We start from the raw sequence: 15,310 nt of genomic DNA, 5'->3' as shown, positions 1-15,310 counted from the left end.
ACTTTAGACAACAGATATTGAAGAACAGTATGAGAACCTTTAGTGCCCTTTAAAAATTGAAGTTTTCTTTCAACCCACTGGACCAAAATGTCCAAGGAAAATGAAGCTCGTGTAAAATAAACATACAGAGATAAACTTATATCCTCGTATTATTTTTTTCGTATCAACTGCTGCTTGCTGTTCAGCTCAGGCCTCAGCAGGATGATATAGCATTTAGGGGAAAAAATGCAAACAAGTAAACCAGCACTAGAGACCAAGATGGAGAAGATCTCCACAGCCACCATAGATTTCCCTTTGGTGCTCAGGTAGGTTGGAACAAAGGACAACCACACACTACAAAAGACCAACATGCTGAAGGTGATGAATTTGGCTTCATTGAAACTGTCGGGCAACTTCCTGGCAAGAAAAGCCACAGTGAAGCTGATAAATGCCAGAAAACCCATATAGCCCAGGGCACAGTAAAACATGGCAGCTGAACCCTCATTGCATTCCACAATGACTTTCTCATTCAGTGAATGCATGTCCATATCTGGGAATGGAGGGGAAGTACTTAACCAAAAACTGCAAATACTTGCTTGAATACAAGAGAAGGAAAGAACAATGAAATGTGCCAGTCTTTTCCCCACCCATTTCCTCATCCTGGATCCTGGCTTAGTTGACATAAATGCCAGAACCACTGTGATGGTTTTGGCCAACACACTGGAAAGGGCCACAGAGAAGACAATGGCAAAAGTAGTTTGTCGGAGAAGGCAGGTCACCTTTCCAGGCTGCCCAATGAAGAGCAAGGAGCAGAGGAAACAAAGTAGAAGGGAAATGAGGAGAATGTAGGTGAGGCTCCGGTTGTTGGCTTTGACTATGGGAGTGTTCTTGTGTTTTATGAAGGTTCCAAACACCAAAGTTGTGACCAAAAATGAAGTAACAGCCAGCATAGCTAAAGTGACCCCTAATGGTTCTTTGTAAGAAAGGTAGGTTATAAATTTGGGGATGCAATGGTTTTGGTGCTGGTTAGAATAATGATCTTGTGGACATTTCACACAGGCATCCATAGCTGGGAGAAAAAACAAACAAACAGAAAGACCTGTTTAAATATTTCAGTACTTCGACCTTCAATTCACTTTTATAATTTCAGTCTCCAAATTTAATACAGTAAAAATAATACTAACCTAACTCCAGAATTGTTGAAGTGTTTACTGGGAGAAAGATTACACATTACTTGGAAATCTCCAATTTACTGTATAAATGTGAAGTATTATTACAAATATAGATCTGGTATCCTAAGGGTCATCTAGTCCAACCTCCTGCACAATTATTAGTATAAATGGGTAGTGAATATGTCTTTGACTTATTATTACACATTGACAATTATTTTTTTTAATTAAATGTGTGTCTTAAAAAGCATCCATTTCTAGAACAAAACTCCGAAGTGAGGCTTTATGTTTCAATGGTATGACTAAGGGCCAAGCTACAAGTGACAAATGACACTTGAATGGCAAGTGTATTTTTCCCTGTTCACTTGCACTCCACTCATTCCACTTGCCGTTCAAGTGTCATTCGTCACTTGTAGCTTGGCCCTGAGAGTTGCTATGACTGATTCAAACATGGATCCTTTCACTAATTTATCTCCTATGATCAATGATGAGTTCAACAGAAACTAATACTTATTAATATCATGGCCAAGGAAAACAACCTATAGGAATGGAAGATTTTTTTTCCCTCTTTTACATATTGGGTTGAATGAACCAATATGATTTTCATATTGTTGGGTTTTATCCATGGTGTCCCCTACCTTTCTGTTCAGACATCATCCCTTCTGGGCAGGGAACACAATCATAACAGCAAAATTGTTCTCCTTCCTTCTTTTTCTTGCTGTAGCCTGGGTGACAACCTTCATTGCACACGGAAGGGGGCAGCGTCTGTCCATAAACATACAGAGAATTTAGCAGATCTTGAAGATTAGAATTTAGGCTAGTGTACAAATAGTTGTCTTTGTCATGGAGCAATGACACTAAAAAGATCACACATCTCATATGTACCACTGATAATTTTCTTTTCTGACTATTGCCCCAAACTAAATGGTGTGCCTGCTGAATTACGCATAAACAGAGCATAGATAATAAACATTAAAATGTTCGACAAGCTTTTCACCCAAGCATGTAAAAATCACAGGAAAAAAGAATATTCTCCCCACAAGGCCCATCTTGTACCTGTTATGAATATGAATAGAGTCATATGATTTTAGGATAATATGGGGATATCTGGGATGGAAGGCAGCGTGGTATAGCCCAATCTCATCAGGTCTTGGAAGCTAAGCAAGGCTGGTATTTGGATGGGAGATGGCCAAGAAAGAATCTTCAGAGGAAAGCAATGGCAAACCACATCTGCTTTTACTTGCTTTCAGAGCCCCTTCCTGGGGTCACTATAAATCAGTTGTGACTCGACAAACACTACACACACACACACAGATGAGTATATCTGTTTTAACTGATCAATAAAGCCTGAAGCTACTTTCCAGGAAGGGAGATGGCATTTTTACACTAAATGATATGGGGAAGGAAGAAATAGAATCAAACAGACCAATACCACCTGTGATTATGTCCTTTGCCACTGATAAAGTGTTTCTGGTCTTCACATCTAGATCCCCATGATTGTCTTGCTGCACACAAACCAAAGAGTACAGCAGGCCTTTAATCTCAGGTTTAGAACTGATTGGACAATAATCTCCTTGAAGAGAATTTTGAATGTGTCCCCTAAGTCATGGGAGGGAGAGAAGGTAGCATGGTATCGCCCAGTCTCATCAGATTTCAGATGCTAATCAGGGTCAACCTGGTAATTACTTGTATGGGAGACCACCAAGGAAGACTAGGCTTCCTCTCCAGAGGAAGGCAATGGCAAACTACCTCTGTTCCTGACTTCCCTTGCTGAGTTATGACTTTAAGGCATGTATGACAGACTCCCCCCACTCCCCTTCACTCTTCCCACCTTGAGGCTGATTTTCCTGCCAAAATTCAGTTTCCTGCTTTGACTGAACTGCCCCAAGTAGTATGTTAATATTTGTGGTTTAGAAAGTCTGTTTGTCCCACCCTGACAGGCAGATATAATTTTGGCTTTTAGCCCAGCCCAGGAACTTGATGGGGAAAAGCAGGAGTCCTCTTCCTTTTGTCCTTGGAAATGCCACTGTAGACTGTATAACATTCAAAAAAGAAATAACTTTATTTAACAGGCAGAGACTGAGTAAGTGCAGTTAGTATTGTATTGTTATTGGTATCCAGAATATACTTTTTGTAACAGGAAAAATAGTGTCCTCAAAACATTTCTTTAAGAGTATAATACTTTTGTGTACTATTTACCACATCTTACCTGGTTAAAGCTTCTATGCCACACAATTAGATCATCATTAACAAGTAATTTTTGACCCTGAGGAGCCTGAGGATCCAGTTTTCCAACTTTTACTCTAATAAAAGAGCCATTTGGGAACGTTACCCAATTTATCATGTCGAAACCTCCCACTAATTCTCTATTTTCATTAAAATGCACAGTGTCCCCAGCACTGTTGTTGAAAGAAATACTTCTCAGAAAATGATGGAGCTAGATTGTAAGAGAAAAAGAAGGAAAGGAATGATCTGGTGTTGAAATCTGTTTCAGCAGCCTATATAACGTCTCGATTTAGCCATATCTGAATATATATGCAGTGGTTTACTTTTGTAAGATTTGGTCATTTTCATCTACTTAGCTTTAAAAACATAACAAGTATGGAAATTAAAAACAATCCACATTTTCTGTGCTGCACTAATTGAAATGCAACTCCATACTGAGCAATTACAGTGGTTTGTGAGAAATTGTTGACTGCAGATATATGGTTTAACTGATCACATTCCTAGGAGCTCAACTGTTGATCTGTCTCATATTTTGTCACATTGTGGGGAAGGAGGTTGGAGGATTTAGGTGGACATTCTTATAACCAATGGTTTGCAATGCCATGTTCCTCATGAGTGACATATCGTTATTTGTAAGAGTAGGACAGAGTTAGACCCTTATACAGTTTCATTGACTTCAGTCTAAAATATACTTTAATTATGAATCTAACAGTGGATGCTTGGTATAATATAGCAGAGTGGACACTGAAGAGAAGCCATCTGTTGTACAATCTTCTTATATTAGAGGACTTCAACTACACACATTTGTTTTCTAAATGTCATATCCATTTACATGACTAAATATCAAATGTTATTGGGTTAGGGGGCGCGAAGGCCTGAGCAGAGGCTCGGCCTTAGCATTGGCAGGATTTAGTTGGGGGGATGTTAGCAGGATGGTGAGTACCCTTGGCACATCCTCATTGGTGGGGATATTGGGGGCCTGTCAGGATCAGCTGGCATGCTTTGCGGTGGCCAGTTGAGAGGGCAGGCTGCCTGGTGGGAGCCCCTGGAAAAGTCCTGCCCTCATGCTCCGCGGCAGAGGTGCTTGGAGCTTTGGGGAACCCATCCACCAGGCCAGCCAGATCCCAGCCATGCACTTGGATGGCTCGCATCCAGGGTAGCGGGTCTCGCCCAGACAGGTCAAGGTGGGGTCCAGGGGAGTGACCCCAGGGCTTGACCTGTACAGCTGGTTAGGCCCTTGCCAGGTTTCAGTTGTTGCAGTTCATGTTGTTGCCATAAATAAAAAGTGGCCCTTTATTACCCAAGCCTTGCGTCTGACTCTTTATTTCAACTGGGGGGGGGGGCAATTGAGTTACTCTACATTTGTTCCAGTGAATAAATCAGTGTGCAGATACAATTTCAGCACATTTTGAACATTTTTATGACCAACCCAGGCTTGGTAGCTAGAGGTCATTCATTGGCTCCCTTATTGGGCAAATTTCCATCTACCTATAGGTAGCCGGCTTTGGGTTTTTTAAAAATTTAATGTTTTGAGATATAATGAATTACCTGCCATGGCTTCACATTGTGAATTTCCTGACTCCCTCCATCTACTAATGTTCTATGTTTAAATCTGTATGTGTATATGAACTGCAAAGCATGCGCCACAGCATGGGCAGAATTGTAGACATTATAGCTGTGGCCAGTCATGTTCATTTCAAACAAAATCCCAGAAAGGCTCTCCAGCTTCTCCTCCCCTGTGCACATCCTCTCAATCTCACTCTTCCTGAATTTCTTCAGTGAACACTCAAAGGCTTGCTCCCAGAAATCCTGGATAAAGCCATCCTCTTTTTGCTGAGAAGGTTTTACTGTCTGAAGGAATTGTTGAAATCCTGGTGGCTGGCTGGAATGCACTGCAAATGAGATGGCACCATGGAAAACGTCTATATCTGACATCCTTTCCAAGTACAATGAATCAAAATCCCATTGAGATGTAACAATCCAAACTTTACCCAAAGGTTGTAATGATTGTGCTTCTGCTACAATTTGAAATGTTCTCATTATGTTCAGGGTTGGAGGCTCTCCATATGCAAAATATACATTGGCTTTACTCTCCACAAGAACTGAATATCGTTCCTGCAACTTAAAAAATGACCCTACTAATGCATCCATGTAAGTCGTCTTTGGTGTTCTAAGTATGAAGGAATAACAGATCCCACTCTGTGAAAGCAGAGGTATCACTGCCTGCAAAAACCTGTCCCCGTAGTCATTATCCATGGCCACAAGTCCAATCCACGTCCATCTGAAATGCTGGAATAAATGGACAGCTCCTCTGTACTGATAGGCTTCATTTGGGACCATCTGGTATAAGAAAGGGAATAGCATTTGGTTACCTTGCATTGTAGAAAATGATCCATAAGTGAGCTGAAAGAAAATGCACACGTCTTTTTCAGCTGAAGTACAAGAAAACATATATTACATGACACAGTTGTGAAATCTTCATTCACAGATGAATTTGTCCTACCTGTGGGGTTTTGTAGAGGGTTAAAATATTGGCCATGTTGACAGAGGTTACAGAGACAAGCCCTCCAATGACTGCTATCAGATTTTTTAGAGAATCACACTTGAAGTTGGGGGAAAAATTATGCCGTGTTGAAAGTAGGTTCAGTGTGGCTTTATAAGTCATCCTTGCAAGATAGTAGCTGTTGAGGATGTGGAAACCCAACGTGATGTTTGGTAATATGCTGGGATTCCCATTGATCTGTTTTACAGCAAAAGTCAAGGTCAGGAGATCCTGGTAATGCTTTGGTGCTGAACTGTAATAAGAATTTCAGGTTGTTAAACTAATCAGAATGTTCACAGGCACAATTCATCATGAAAGCAGGTAACAAGTCTTCTTTTCATGTGCCAGTTTCTATACCCGCTGTTCTTTGCCTATTCTTTCATCAAAGCTCTGTTTTTTAAAAACACATAAACAATCTCCTTATTGCATAGTAAAAATGAAAGCTTTACACTATACAGTTTACCAAAGCAAACATGCAATCCGAGAAATTTCAAAAACTATCAAATATAAAAGTGAATCATTAGTTATGTTCATCATGTGTGCAGTCCATCATCTTATTGTTCTGAATATTATGAATGGACATGGGTTGCATCCACCTCAGATGATGCTCTTTGAAAGACATATGGCTTTCAATATTACTTTTTAAAATAGACTGATTTAAACTTAGTGACCCAACCATGCGTTTAGGCCAGATATATCCTGGATAAAAATCTGAATATCTTGGATAAAATATGAGTTTTCAGAAATCTCAGAAACGAGAGCCAATGGATGATCTCTATCATCTATCCTAAACCACAAGGTATAGCCATTCCTCATATAAATTTGAAAAACAGTTTCTAAATGTTACTGCCATGACCATTGTCTAAAGACACAGAGTGGGTCAACAGGTTGAAGGAACAGATGTAGTACCTCAACAACTAAGAAAATGTGTTCCTTTTGTGAAAGCAACCCAAAAATGAACAGGTTCCATTCCATTCAATGTTGTCTGTGCAAGAGAACTTAGAGGAGAGGCTATAGCTCAGTGGAAGAGCACATGACTCAGCATGTAGAAGATTTCTAGGTTTAGTTACTGGTATCTCCTGTTAAAAAATCTCAGGTATCTCGTTCTGGGACAGAATCTTTCTATGACTGAGATCCTGAAGAGCCACTGCCAGTAAGTCTAGATCCTGCTGAGCTAAATGGACCAATGGCCAGACATAGCATGAGGCAAGTTCACATGTTGAACTTTCTGGTCAACTTTGACAATATATGGAGAAATGCAAAGCAAACCAAATTATGGTCAGGACCAAATGTCTTCTGGAATGGAAGTTCTCATGCTCAAAATAAACTGACTGAATTACATTTTTACTTAATTATTTGCTCGCCATTGTTATTATCAGGACATGTTATTGAACAAAGAAGATAATTTCTTACAGTCGTTCCGCAGTCAACATCTGCTTAGGCTGTTCTTTGAAAGTGGGAGGGTCATGGAAGAAGTAGATGTGAGCAGCAATCTGACCTATAACAAAATCACCTGGCTGGTAAAATTCATGAAGAATAGGAAGAGGATCTTCAGGTGCAGCGCAGTTCTGAGAACATGCTTTGTGTGCAGTGTGGCATGGCAACAGGAGTACCAACAACAGAGCCAATGCCATCCTGGTAAGAGAACTTTGTTTCCAGATACAGATTTCCATCTTTCCATTTGCATAATTATCTGGCTTTCACTGGTACTGTTACAGTCTCCTTGAGGGGCAGCAATGAAAAGCTTAACATCTCAATATTGGTGCAGATGCTTTATAGTCAATAATGGTTTCATTGGTCATTGTTTCCTCCTTCCAGTTCTCTTGATGAGGTATTCCCTCTCTGACCATACTTCAGGATGATTGGGATGTATGTTTTGATCCAATCTAAGTTTTTATGAGGAAATAAATTAATAAGAAATAAATGTGCACCTCGGCACATTGATAACTTTCATAATTGTCATATTGAAATGCTGAAAGAAACAGCTCAAGGAGAAAGACTGGCAGAGCCCTATGTTTCCCTAGACCTACTCCCAAAAACATATGGGGTTTTTATATCATATTTCAGATGCAGATACTGTGGGTTGACTTAGTAGTTTCTAGAAATCCATTGGGCAGTAAGAAAGAAATCAGTAATTTGACAATGATGGGAAAGATAATCAAGTCCTCAGTGGGTTGTCCTGTACTGTGCTGTCATGTGACAAAATAGCGAAGAAAGAAATAATTGCCTCTGATTGTTCCATAACTACATGTTTCTACTTTGATGAATAACAGTAGAAAGTTGTATAGGCGTGGCCAAGAAAGGTGCTACTGTAACCCAGGAAACTTATCTTAGCTACATTAGACCCAGGAATAGAGAGGGAGGCAGTAGAATTCGATGGGCAGAGGATTTCACCTCCCTATCTTTATATATAATTGAGTAAGCATGTTTCAGACAACTCACTTTATACCCTGGTGAATGACCAGAGGGCGCTGCCACAAAGGAAAGCCCAGGTAACTCACCATATCGCTCCAGAAAACATGCCTTGGTGGGAAGCCCAGGCAGGGAACAGAAGCAGAGCAGGTAGCAATGCCCTCCCCGTGCGTTAACCCAGCTGGTATTAGGAGCAGAGCAGGTGGCAATGCCCATCTCCAGCCTTAACACAGCCAGTAATAGGAGAAGAGCACTTAGCAATGCCCACCCCCATATTAACCCAACTGGCATTAGGTGTGGAACAGGTGGCAATGCCCACCCCCCTTCAGCCAGCTGGTATTAAAAGCAGAGTGGGTGGCAATGCCCACCGCCACCTTAACCCAGCAGATATTAGGAGCAAAGCAGGTGGCAATGCCCACCCCTGCCTTAACCCAGCTGGTATTAGGAGTGGAGAAGGTGGCAATGCCCACCCCCACCTTAACCAACTGGTATTAGGAGCGGAGGAAGTGGCAATGTCAACCCTCCCCTTGACTCAGGTGGTATTAGGAGCAGAGCAGGTGGCAATGCCGGGCCCCCTTCAGCCAGCTGGGATCAGGAGCGAAGTAGGTGGTAGTGCCTGCCCCTGCCTTAACCCAGCTGGTATTAGGATTGAAGAAGGTGCCAATGCCCACCCCCACCTTATCACAACTGGAATTAGGAGAGAAGAAGGTGGCAATGCCTACCCCCATCTTAACCCAGCTGATAAAAGCAAAGGAGGTGGCAATGCCAACCCTCACCTTAACCCAGGTGGTATTAGGAGTAGAGTAGGTGACAATGCCAGCCCCCTTTCAGCCAGCTGGGTTCAGGAGCAGATTAGGTGGTAATGCCTGCCCCTGCCTTAACCCAGCTGGTATTAGGAGCAAAGAAGGTGGCAATGCCCACCTCCACCTTATCACAACTGGCATTAGGAGAGAAGCAGATGGCAATACCCACCCCCACCTTAACCCAGTTGTTAAAAGTGGAGGAGGGGCAATACGTACCCCCACCTTAACCCAGGTGTTATTAGGAGCAGAGCAGGTGGCAATACACACACCCTCCTTATCATAACTGGCAATAGAAGCTGAGCAGGTTATGCCCACCACTGCCTTAACAGAGCGGGTATTAGGAGCAAAAGAGGTGGCAATGCCCACCTGCCTTCTCCCAGCTGGGATCAGGAACAAAGCAGGTGGCTATGCCCACTCTCTGCCTTAACCCAGCTGGTATTACAAGCAGAGCAGATGGCAATGCCCACCCCCCTTCACCCAGCTGGGATCAGAAGCAGAGTGGATGGCATTGCCCACCCCCTTCACCCAGCTGTGTTCAGGAGTGGAGCAGTTGGCAATGCCCACTTCGTGCCTTCTCCTTGGTGGGATCAGGCACAGATCAGAAGGCAATTCCCTTCTTCCCTTAACCCAGCCGGGACAAGAAATGGAGCAGGTGGCAATGCCCACCCCCTTCAATCTACTAGAATAAGGCACTGAGCAGGCAGCAATGCCCACCCCATCTTCACCCTGTCAGTATCAGGCACCAAGCAGGCAGCAATCTCTACCCCCCTTCAACCTGCCGGAATCAGGAGCAGAGAAGGAGGCAATGCCTGCACCCCCTTCACCCAGTTGGGATCAGGAATGGAGCACGTAACAAAGCCCGCCTTCACCTGTTGGTATCAGACAAGGAGCAGGAGGTAGTGCTCATTCCTCCCTTCTCCCAGCAGGGAACAGATGGCAATGCCCACCCCCCTTCACCTAGCCATAATCAGGTGCAGAGCAAAAGGCAATGACCATTTTCCCTTCACCCGGCTGGGATCAGGAGCGGCGCACATGGCAATGCCTGCCCCCCCTTTACCTGGTCTGTATCAGAAGTGCAGCAGGTAGCAAAGCCCGCTACCCCTTCATGTTGCTGAGATCAGCTGTAGAGAAGGTGGCAATGCTTATCCCCCTCCTTCACTCGTTGGGATCAATGATGGAGGAGGAGTGAATGCCTGCCTGCCCACCCTCCCCTTTCTAGAGCCCATTGTATTTTTTCCCCACAACGGGCTTTGTTTCTAGTTGTAAATATTTATTGAATGTAACTTATTGTATTGTATTTATTGTGATATGTATTGACTGACTAACAAAGAAGTCCATTGTGAGGCAAAAAATATGAGCTCTAGAAAGGGGAGGGTGAGCAGGTGGGCATTCCCTCCTCCTCCATCTCTGATCCTGGCTGGATGAAGATGGGGGGGGGAGGTCATGGCCACCTGCTCTGTACCTGATCCTGGCCAGGTGAATGGGGGGGGGGACATTGCCTCCTGCTCCACACCTGATCCCAGTCGGGTGAAGAAGGGACAGGCATTGCCTCCTACTCTGCACTTGAATCTGGCTGGGTGAAGTGGGGGGCATTGCCACCTGCTCCATGCTTGATCCAGGCTGGGTGAAGGCAAGTGGGTATTGCCTCATGATCTACTCTTGGTCCCGGCCACATGGAGGGTGTGGGCATTGTCACCTTCTCCTCGCCTAATCCCTACCGGGTGAAGTTGGGGGTGGGTATTACCTCCTGCTCTGTGGCTGATCCAAACCATGTGCAGAGCAATGGGAATTGCCTTATGCTCCACTCCTGATCCCAGCTAGGTGAAGGGGGTGGGCATTGCCACCAGCTCCACTTCTGACCCCAGTTGCGTGAAGGGGGACGGGCATTTCCTCTTGCTCCTCAGCTGATCCCAGCCAGGTGAAGGGGGGCATTGTCACTTGCTCTACTCCTGATACCAGCAGGGTGAAGGCAGGGGGCAGGCATTGCCCCCTGCTTTGTGCCTGATGTTGGCTGGGTAAAGAGTAGTTGGACATTGCCACCTGCTCTGCGTCTAATTCCAGCTGGGTGGAGGCAGTGTGTGGATATTGCCGCCTGCTCCACTCCTGATCCTAGCTAGATGAAGGGGGGCTGGGCATTGCCACCTGATCCCAGCTGTGTAAATGCGGGGGGTGGGCATCGCAACATGCTCCCCACTTGATCCCAGTTGAGTGAAGGGCAGGCGGACATTGCCACCTGCTTTGCTCCTGATCTCAGCTGGGTGAAGGTGGGGGTGGGCATTGCCACCTGCTCCACTCCTGATCCCAGCTGAGTTAAGACAGTGAGTGGGCATTGCCCCCTCTCTGTTCCTGATCCCAGCTGGGTGAAGACAGGGAGGAAGCATTGCCACTTGCTTTGCTCCTGATTCCAACAAAAATCAAGATTACTCAAATATGTATATTCTTAGGATACATGTAAAAATATTTTCTGTGCAATACTCTGTACAATATATAAATACAAAATAATTCACTTCAGTATAATGAAAAGTGTACGATCATGATGATGTACATGCGCTGAGATGTATGCATGAGAGTTTGCTTTGTTGGAGAGTCGGAAAAGTTTATTGTTCAAGGTGGATTGTGTGCTGTCCCCTGAGGAATTGGATTGCATGAAACAAGCCGAAATAACCGGTCGCTTGTAGGGCGGGCAGGGGGGGCCCTCCCGGGTCCTCCGTTCTCCTCTGCATTCCACCTACAATTGAAAATACAACACCAGGAGAATTATACCCTTTGGGGGTTTCATTTCTTCATCTCCTCTCCGTTTTGGACCCTCTTCCAGCCACACCACCTCGGCGGGAGTCTTCAGTCTGTGGGAAACAATCACGTTCACTATACAATTTCGAAGAGCAAGCATCTCCACCTGACTGAGGAATTAGGACTGGGTTGAGGGGATACGGTCTGATGTAAATACTTGATATGTATACACCTTTCATTATACTGAAGTGAATTATTTTGTATTTATACGTTGCACAGAGTATTGCACTGAAAATATTTTTACATGTATCCTAAGAATATACACATTTGAGTAATCTTGATTTTTGTTGGTTCCCCTGCTGGTTCAGTTCGTTTTTCTATTGCATTGCCGGGGACCACCTCTCTTGGCTTGCTGTTGCTCCTGATCCCAGCTGGGTGAAGGCGGTGGGCGGGCATTACCAAGTGCTCCACTCCTCCTGATCCCAGCTGAGTGATGGTGAGCCACCTTCTCCGCTCCAGATCCCAGCTAGGTGAGGGGGGGGGATATGGACTGCCGCCTGCTTAGCACCTGTTTTGGGCCTGGGCTTCCTGCTGCAGCATGCTTTCTGGAGGTCTGGCTGCCTCATCTCCACAGCAGCGCCCTCCACAGCAGCGCCCTCTGGAGGTGCATCAGGGTAGGAAAACAGTTGTCTTGAATACGCTTAGCCTTTTATATAGTAGAATATGAAACAACTTGGAGACATAGTAGATAGTGGATATTAGGATTATTGTGATACATTATATATCTTTCAAGTCTTGGTTTAGCACTGAGCACATTGCACTTTCTAGACAAAAACACATATATTTAAATTATCTATAAATGTGTGGGTTCATGTGTTTTACCTCTGGTTAGTGATTTTTTTGTTTGGGGACTATTTTCAAAACAGCAGAAGGACACTCTAGTCTGATTTGAGGCCTTTTATATGAACTAGGTGATCCAGCTGTTAACACTGAGGAGCTAAATGTTATCTTCTAATATCTGCAGACCTAAGTGTTACTAGTGAGAGAGGAACAGGGTCTAGTGGTAAAGTGTATCACCAGTGTTTATGCTACAGTTAAACGCTATCTTGCTGAGCAGTTAACTAGTCAGTGATAATGTCAAAGTTCCATTCATGAGGATGTCTTAAAGATGCACACTCCAAATCCATTTCCTGAGATTAGTTAATTCTTAAACAGGAGCCATCTGCTCTACTCATATCTTTACTGGCAAACATATGGGCTTTTTTGTCCTTTAAAGGAACGTTGGATGGCATTGTATTTCAAAATTATCTATCTCTGGGATTTATAAAAATGGGGCAATTTTAACTCTGCACTATTCAGACCCATTGTAAAGCAGAGGACTATAGAATGCAGTTTCTGCCCCTACAGATGATCTAAATAGTGCAGGAGAGGTTCACATCTATTGAAACGTAACATATGAAAATATTCTGAAGGATTCCTGTCAGCAGCTTGACATGACAGAAGTCACACAAAACCCCCCAAAGAAAATAGAAAACGTTGTCTTCATTGTCTAGTCCTGTTGTCAATGTTTATGTGTCTGCCTTGGTTACCAGCTGTGACACTTCTTTGTTACTATGATTAATTGGGAGTGTAAGAGAGGCAGCAGAAGTGTCTGAGAAACTGCAGATCTGGTCTCTTGGCTTCCAGCACCATCTGCTCAATAATCGATTACTTGGCAAAGTTTGTTCCTAAATTAGCTTGCATGTTCATTCTTGCTGGAAGTGATAATTGTCTGTAATTGCAGGGGCCTAGCTTATTTGGTCCTTTGGGGAAACTGCCATTCTATCAAATTCATTATGAAGTTAAAAAAAAAAAAAGTTGCTGTCCAAATGCAGACCAGAATCTTTCATCAATGTTTTCTGAAATAAGTCATTGTATAGATCCCACTGGGCCTATGCTATGATGAAGGCTGTGCTTTGTATTACACTATATGGCAAGAAAAGGGGGGGGGGAGTTTGACCAAAGTATTGGAGGCAGAAAGGCAGATTTACATGTAAATGCTTTTACATTTTTTTCCTGCTTGCCCTATTGTCAGTAAAACAATAGATGTGATTACTTGTTCATCAGTCTTTTGAGTGCTGCCTACAGCCACCACATAGAGGCTGCTTTCACACAAGCTGAAAAATGTACTTTCGATCAACTTTCAGTGCTCTTTGCAACTGTCGATCAACCTTCAGTGCTCTTTGCAACTGGACCTTATTGTGTGAAATGGGGAAATCCATTTGCAAACTATTTTAAAGTACATTGAAAGTAGATTGAAAGCATGTGTGAAAGCATCCAGAGACTACTTTAAAACTGATCACAGTTGTTTCCCTTGAAGCTTTATCCTTACTAGGTGATATATTTATTTTTACTAAGGGTTTTAGGGAGTAATATGTAAGATTGCTCTGTATCCTGTTATAACTGGCAAAAAAAGCCCAATTCCTTTCAGGCAAAATTTGCATCTTTTAAGTATTAGGAAGGGCTTCTCTGAACTGCAGTTGTTATGGATCACCAATATCTTCACAATGAAAGAGACAAGAAACTTACTTTTAAAAGAAAGGAAGGAAGGAAGGAAGGAAGGAAGGAAATTGGGAATTCAGAGAACCTGATAGAACAACAGTGAAATCCTAAGCAGAGTTACTCCAGTCTAAGCCCATTGATATCACTGTAAATCATTAAAACATTAGACTGATATGCCACCTGCCAATTAAAAATAAAACAAACAGAAAGCCCTCTAGTGGTGATAGGGGGAATGACTACCATGTGGGGACTGGGGCAGGGGAAATGGAAGTGATGTGGGTGGTGCTGGAAAAGCCAGACTTTCTTGTTCTCATGGGTGCCGTCCCAACTTTGATGTGATCATTCACAAGGCATTACAACAAACCTGGTTTAGGAACTATTTCAGGAAAGATGGGGAAAACTTAGGTTTACAGAAGCAGCATGATGTTGCGGGGGTGGGGGAAAGCAGCGGGGAAAATTCTTCCCACTAGCATCTAAGCTCTGGCAAACAACACATGCGTAAGTGACTAAGATTCAGATCTACTTAAAGTTCTATGATCTGTTAGGAGGCACTCTTTTATTGTTTAACTAGGGGCTACGTGTCCTGTTTATAGATGATCAGAGGGTATTCGCCACAGTCTGAAACTGAAAGCAAGTGTAGATGGAAAAGTGATGTCTTCTGGCATGGCTACTCTCAGCCCCGGCGGCAGGGTTTCTGGTGCCGGAGGCCAGCGCATGCCCTGGACTACATGATGACGTCATCACGCAGTGCTGGTGGCGGGTGGCTGGGGCAGTGCGAGGAAGCCGCCCATGTGCCGCACGCCGCCCTGGCTGCCTGTCGTCCCTGGCCCGTGGCTGCTGCGCCTGCCCAGGGGCGTGCGGCAGCGGCGGCGGTGCAGGGCTGGGTGGCGGCGGCGTGGGACATGCGC

At 43.9% G+C, this 15,310-nt stretch overlaps 1 protein-coding gene across 1 annotated transcript; it reads right to left on the bottom strand.

The window, feature by feature from the left end:
• Positions 1-149: 149 nt before the first annotated feature.
• LOC129339452 (vomeronasal type-2 receptor 26-like) lies at positions 150-7,550 on the bottom strand. Its single transcript, XM_054994032.1, has 6 exons — positions 7,330-7,550; positions 5,878-6,169; positions 4,923-5,714; positions 3,358-3,585; positions 1,787-1,913; positions 150-1,048 (listed from the first exon to the last, which is right to left on the bottom strand). Exons 1-6 carry the CDS (start codon positions 7,548-7,550, stop codon positions 150-152), a joined length of 2,559 nt encoding a protein of 852 aa, XP_054850007.1.
• Between the last annotated feature and the right edge of the window lie 7,760 nt (positions 7,551-15,310).

This window comes from Eublepharis macularius, chromosome 12, assembly GCF_028583425.1.
Source record: "Eublepharis macularius isolate TG4126 chromosome 12, MPM_Emac_v1.0, whole genome shotgun sequence".
NCBI classification, from domain to species: domain Eukaryota; kingdom Metazoa; phylum Chordata; class Lepidosauria; order Squamata; family Eublepharidae; genus Eublepharis; species Eublepharis macularius.
This window is presented reverse-complemented; position numbering and strand designations above follow the sequence as displayed.

Excerpts from the sequence above, each read along its gene's own strand:
- LOC129339452 (XM_054994032.1), bottom strand. The coding sequence starts at position 7,550 with ATGGCATTGGCTCTGTTGTTGGTACTCCTGTTGCCATGCCACACTGCA. Across the intron at positions 6,170-7,329 it reads ATGTTGACTGCGGAACGACT|TTCAGCACCAAAGCATTACC; the intron begins GTAAGAAATTAT and ends TTCTTATTACAG. Across the intron at positions 3,586-4,922 it reads ACAATGTGAAGCCATGGCAG|CTCCATCATTTTCTGAGAAG; the intron begins GTAATTCATTAT and ends CTTACAATCTAG.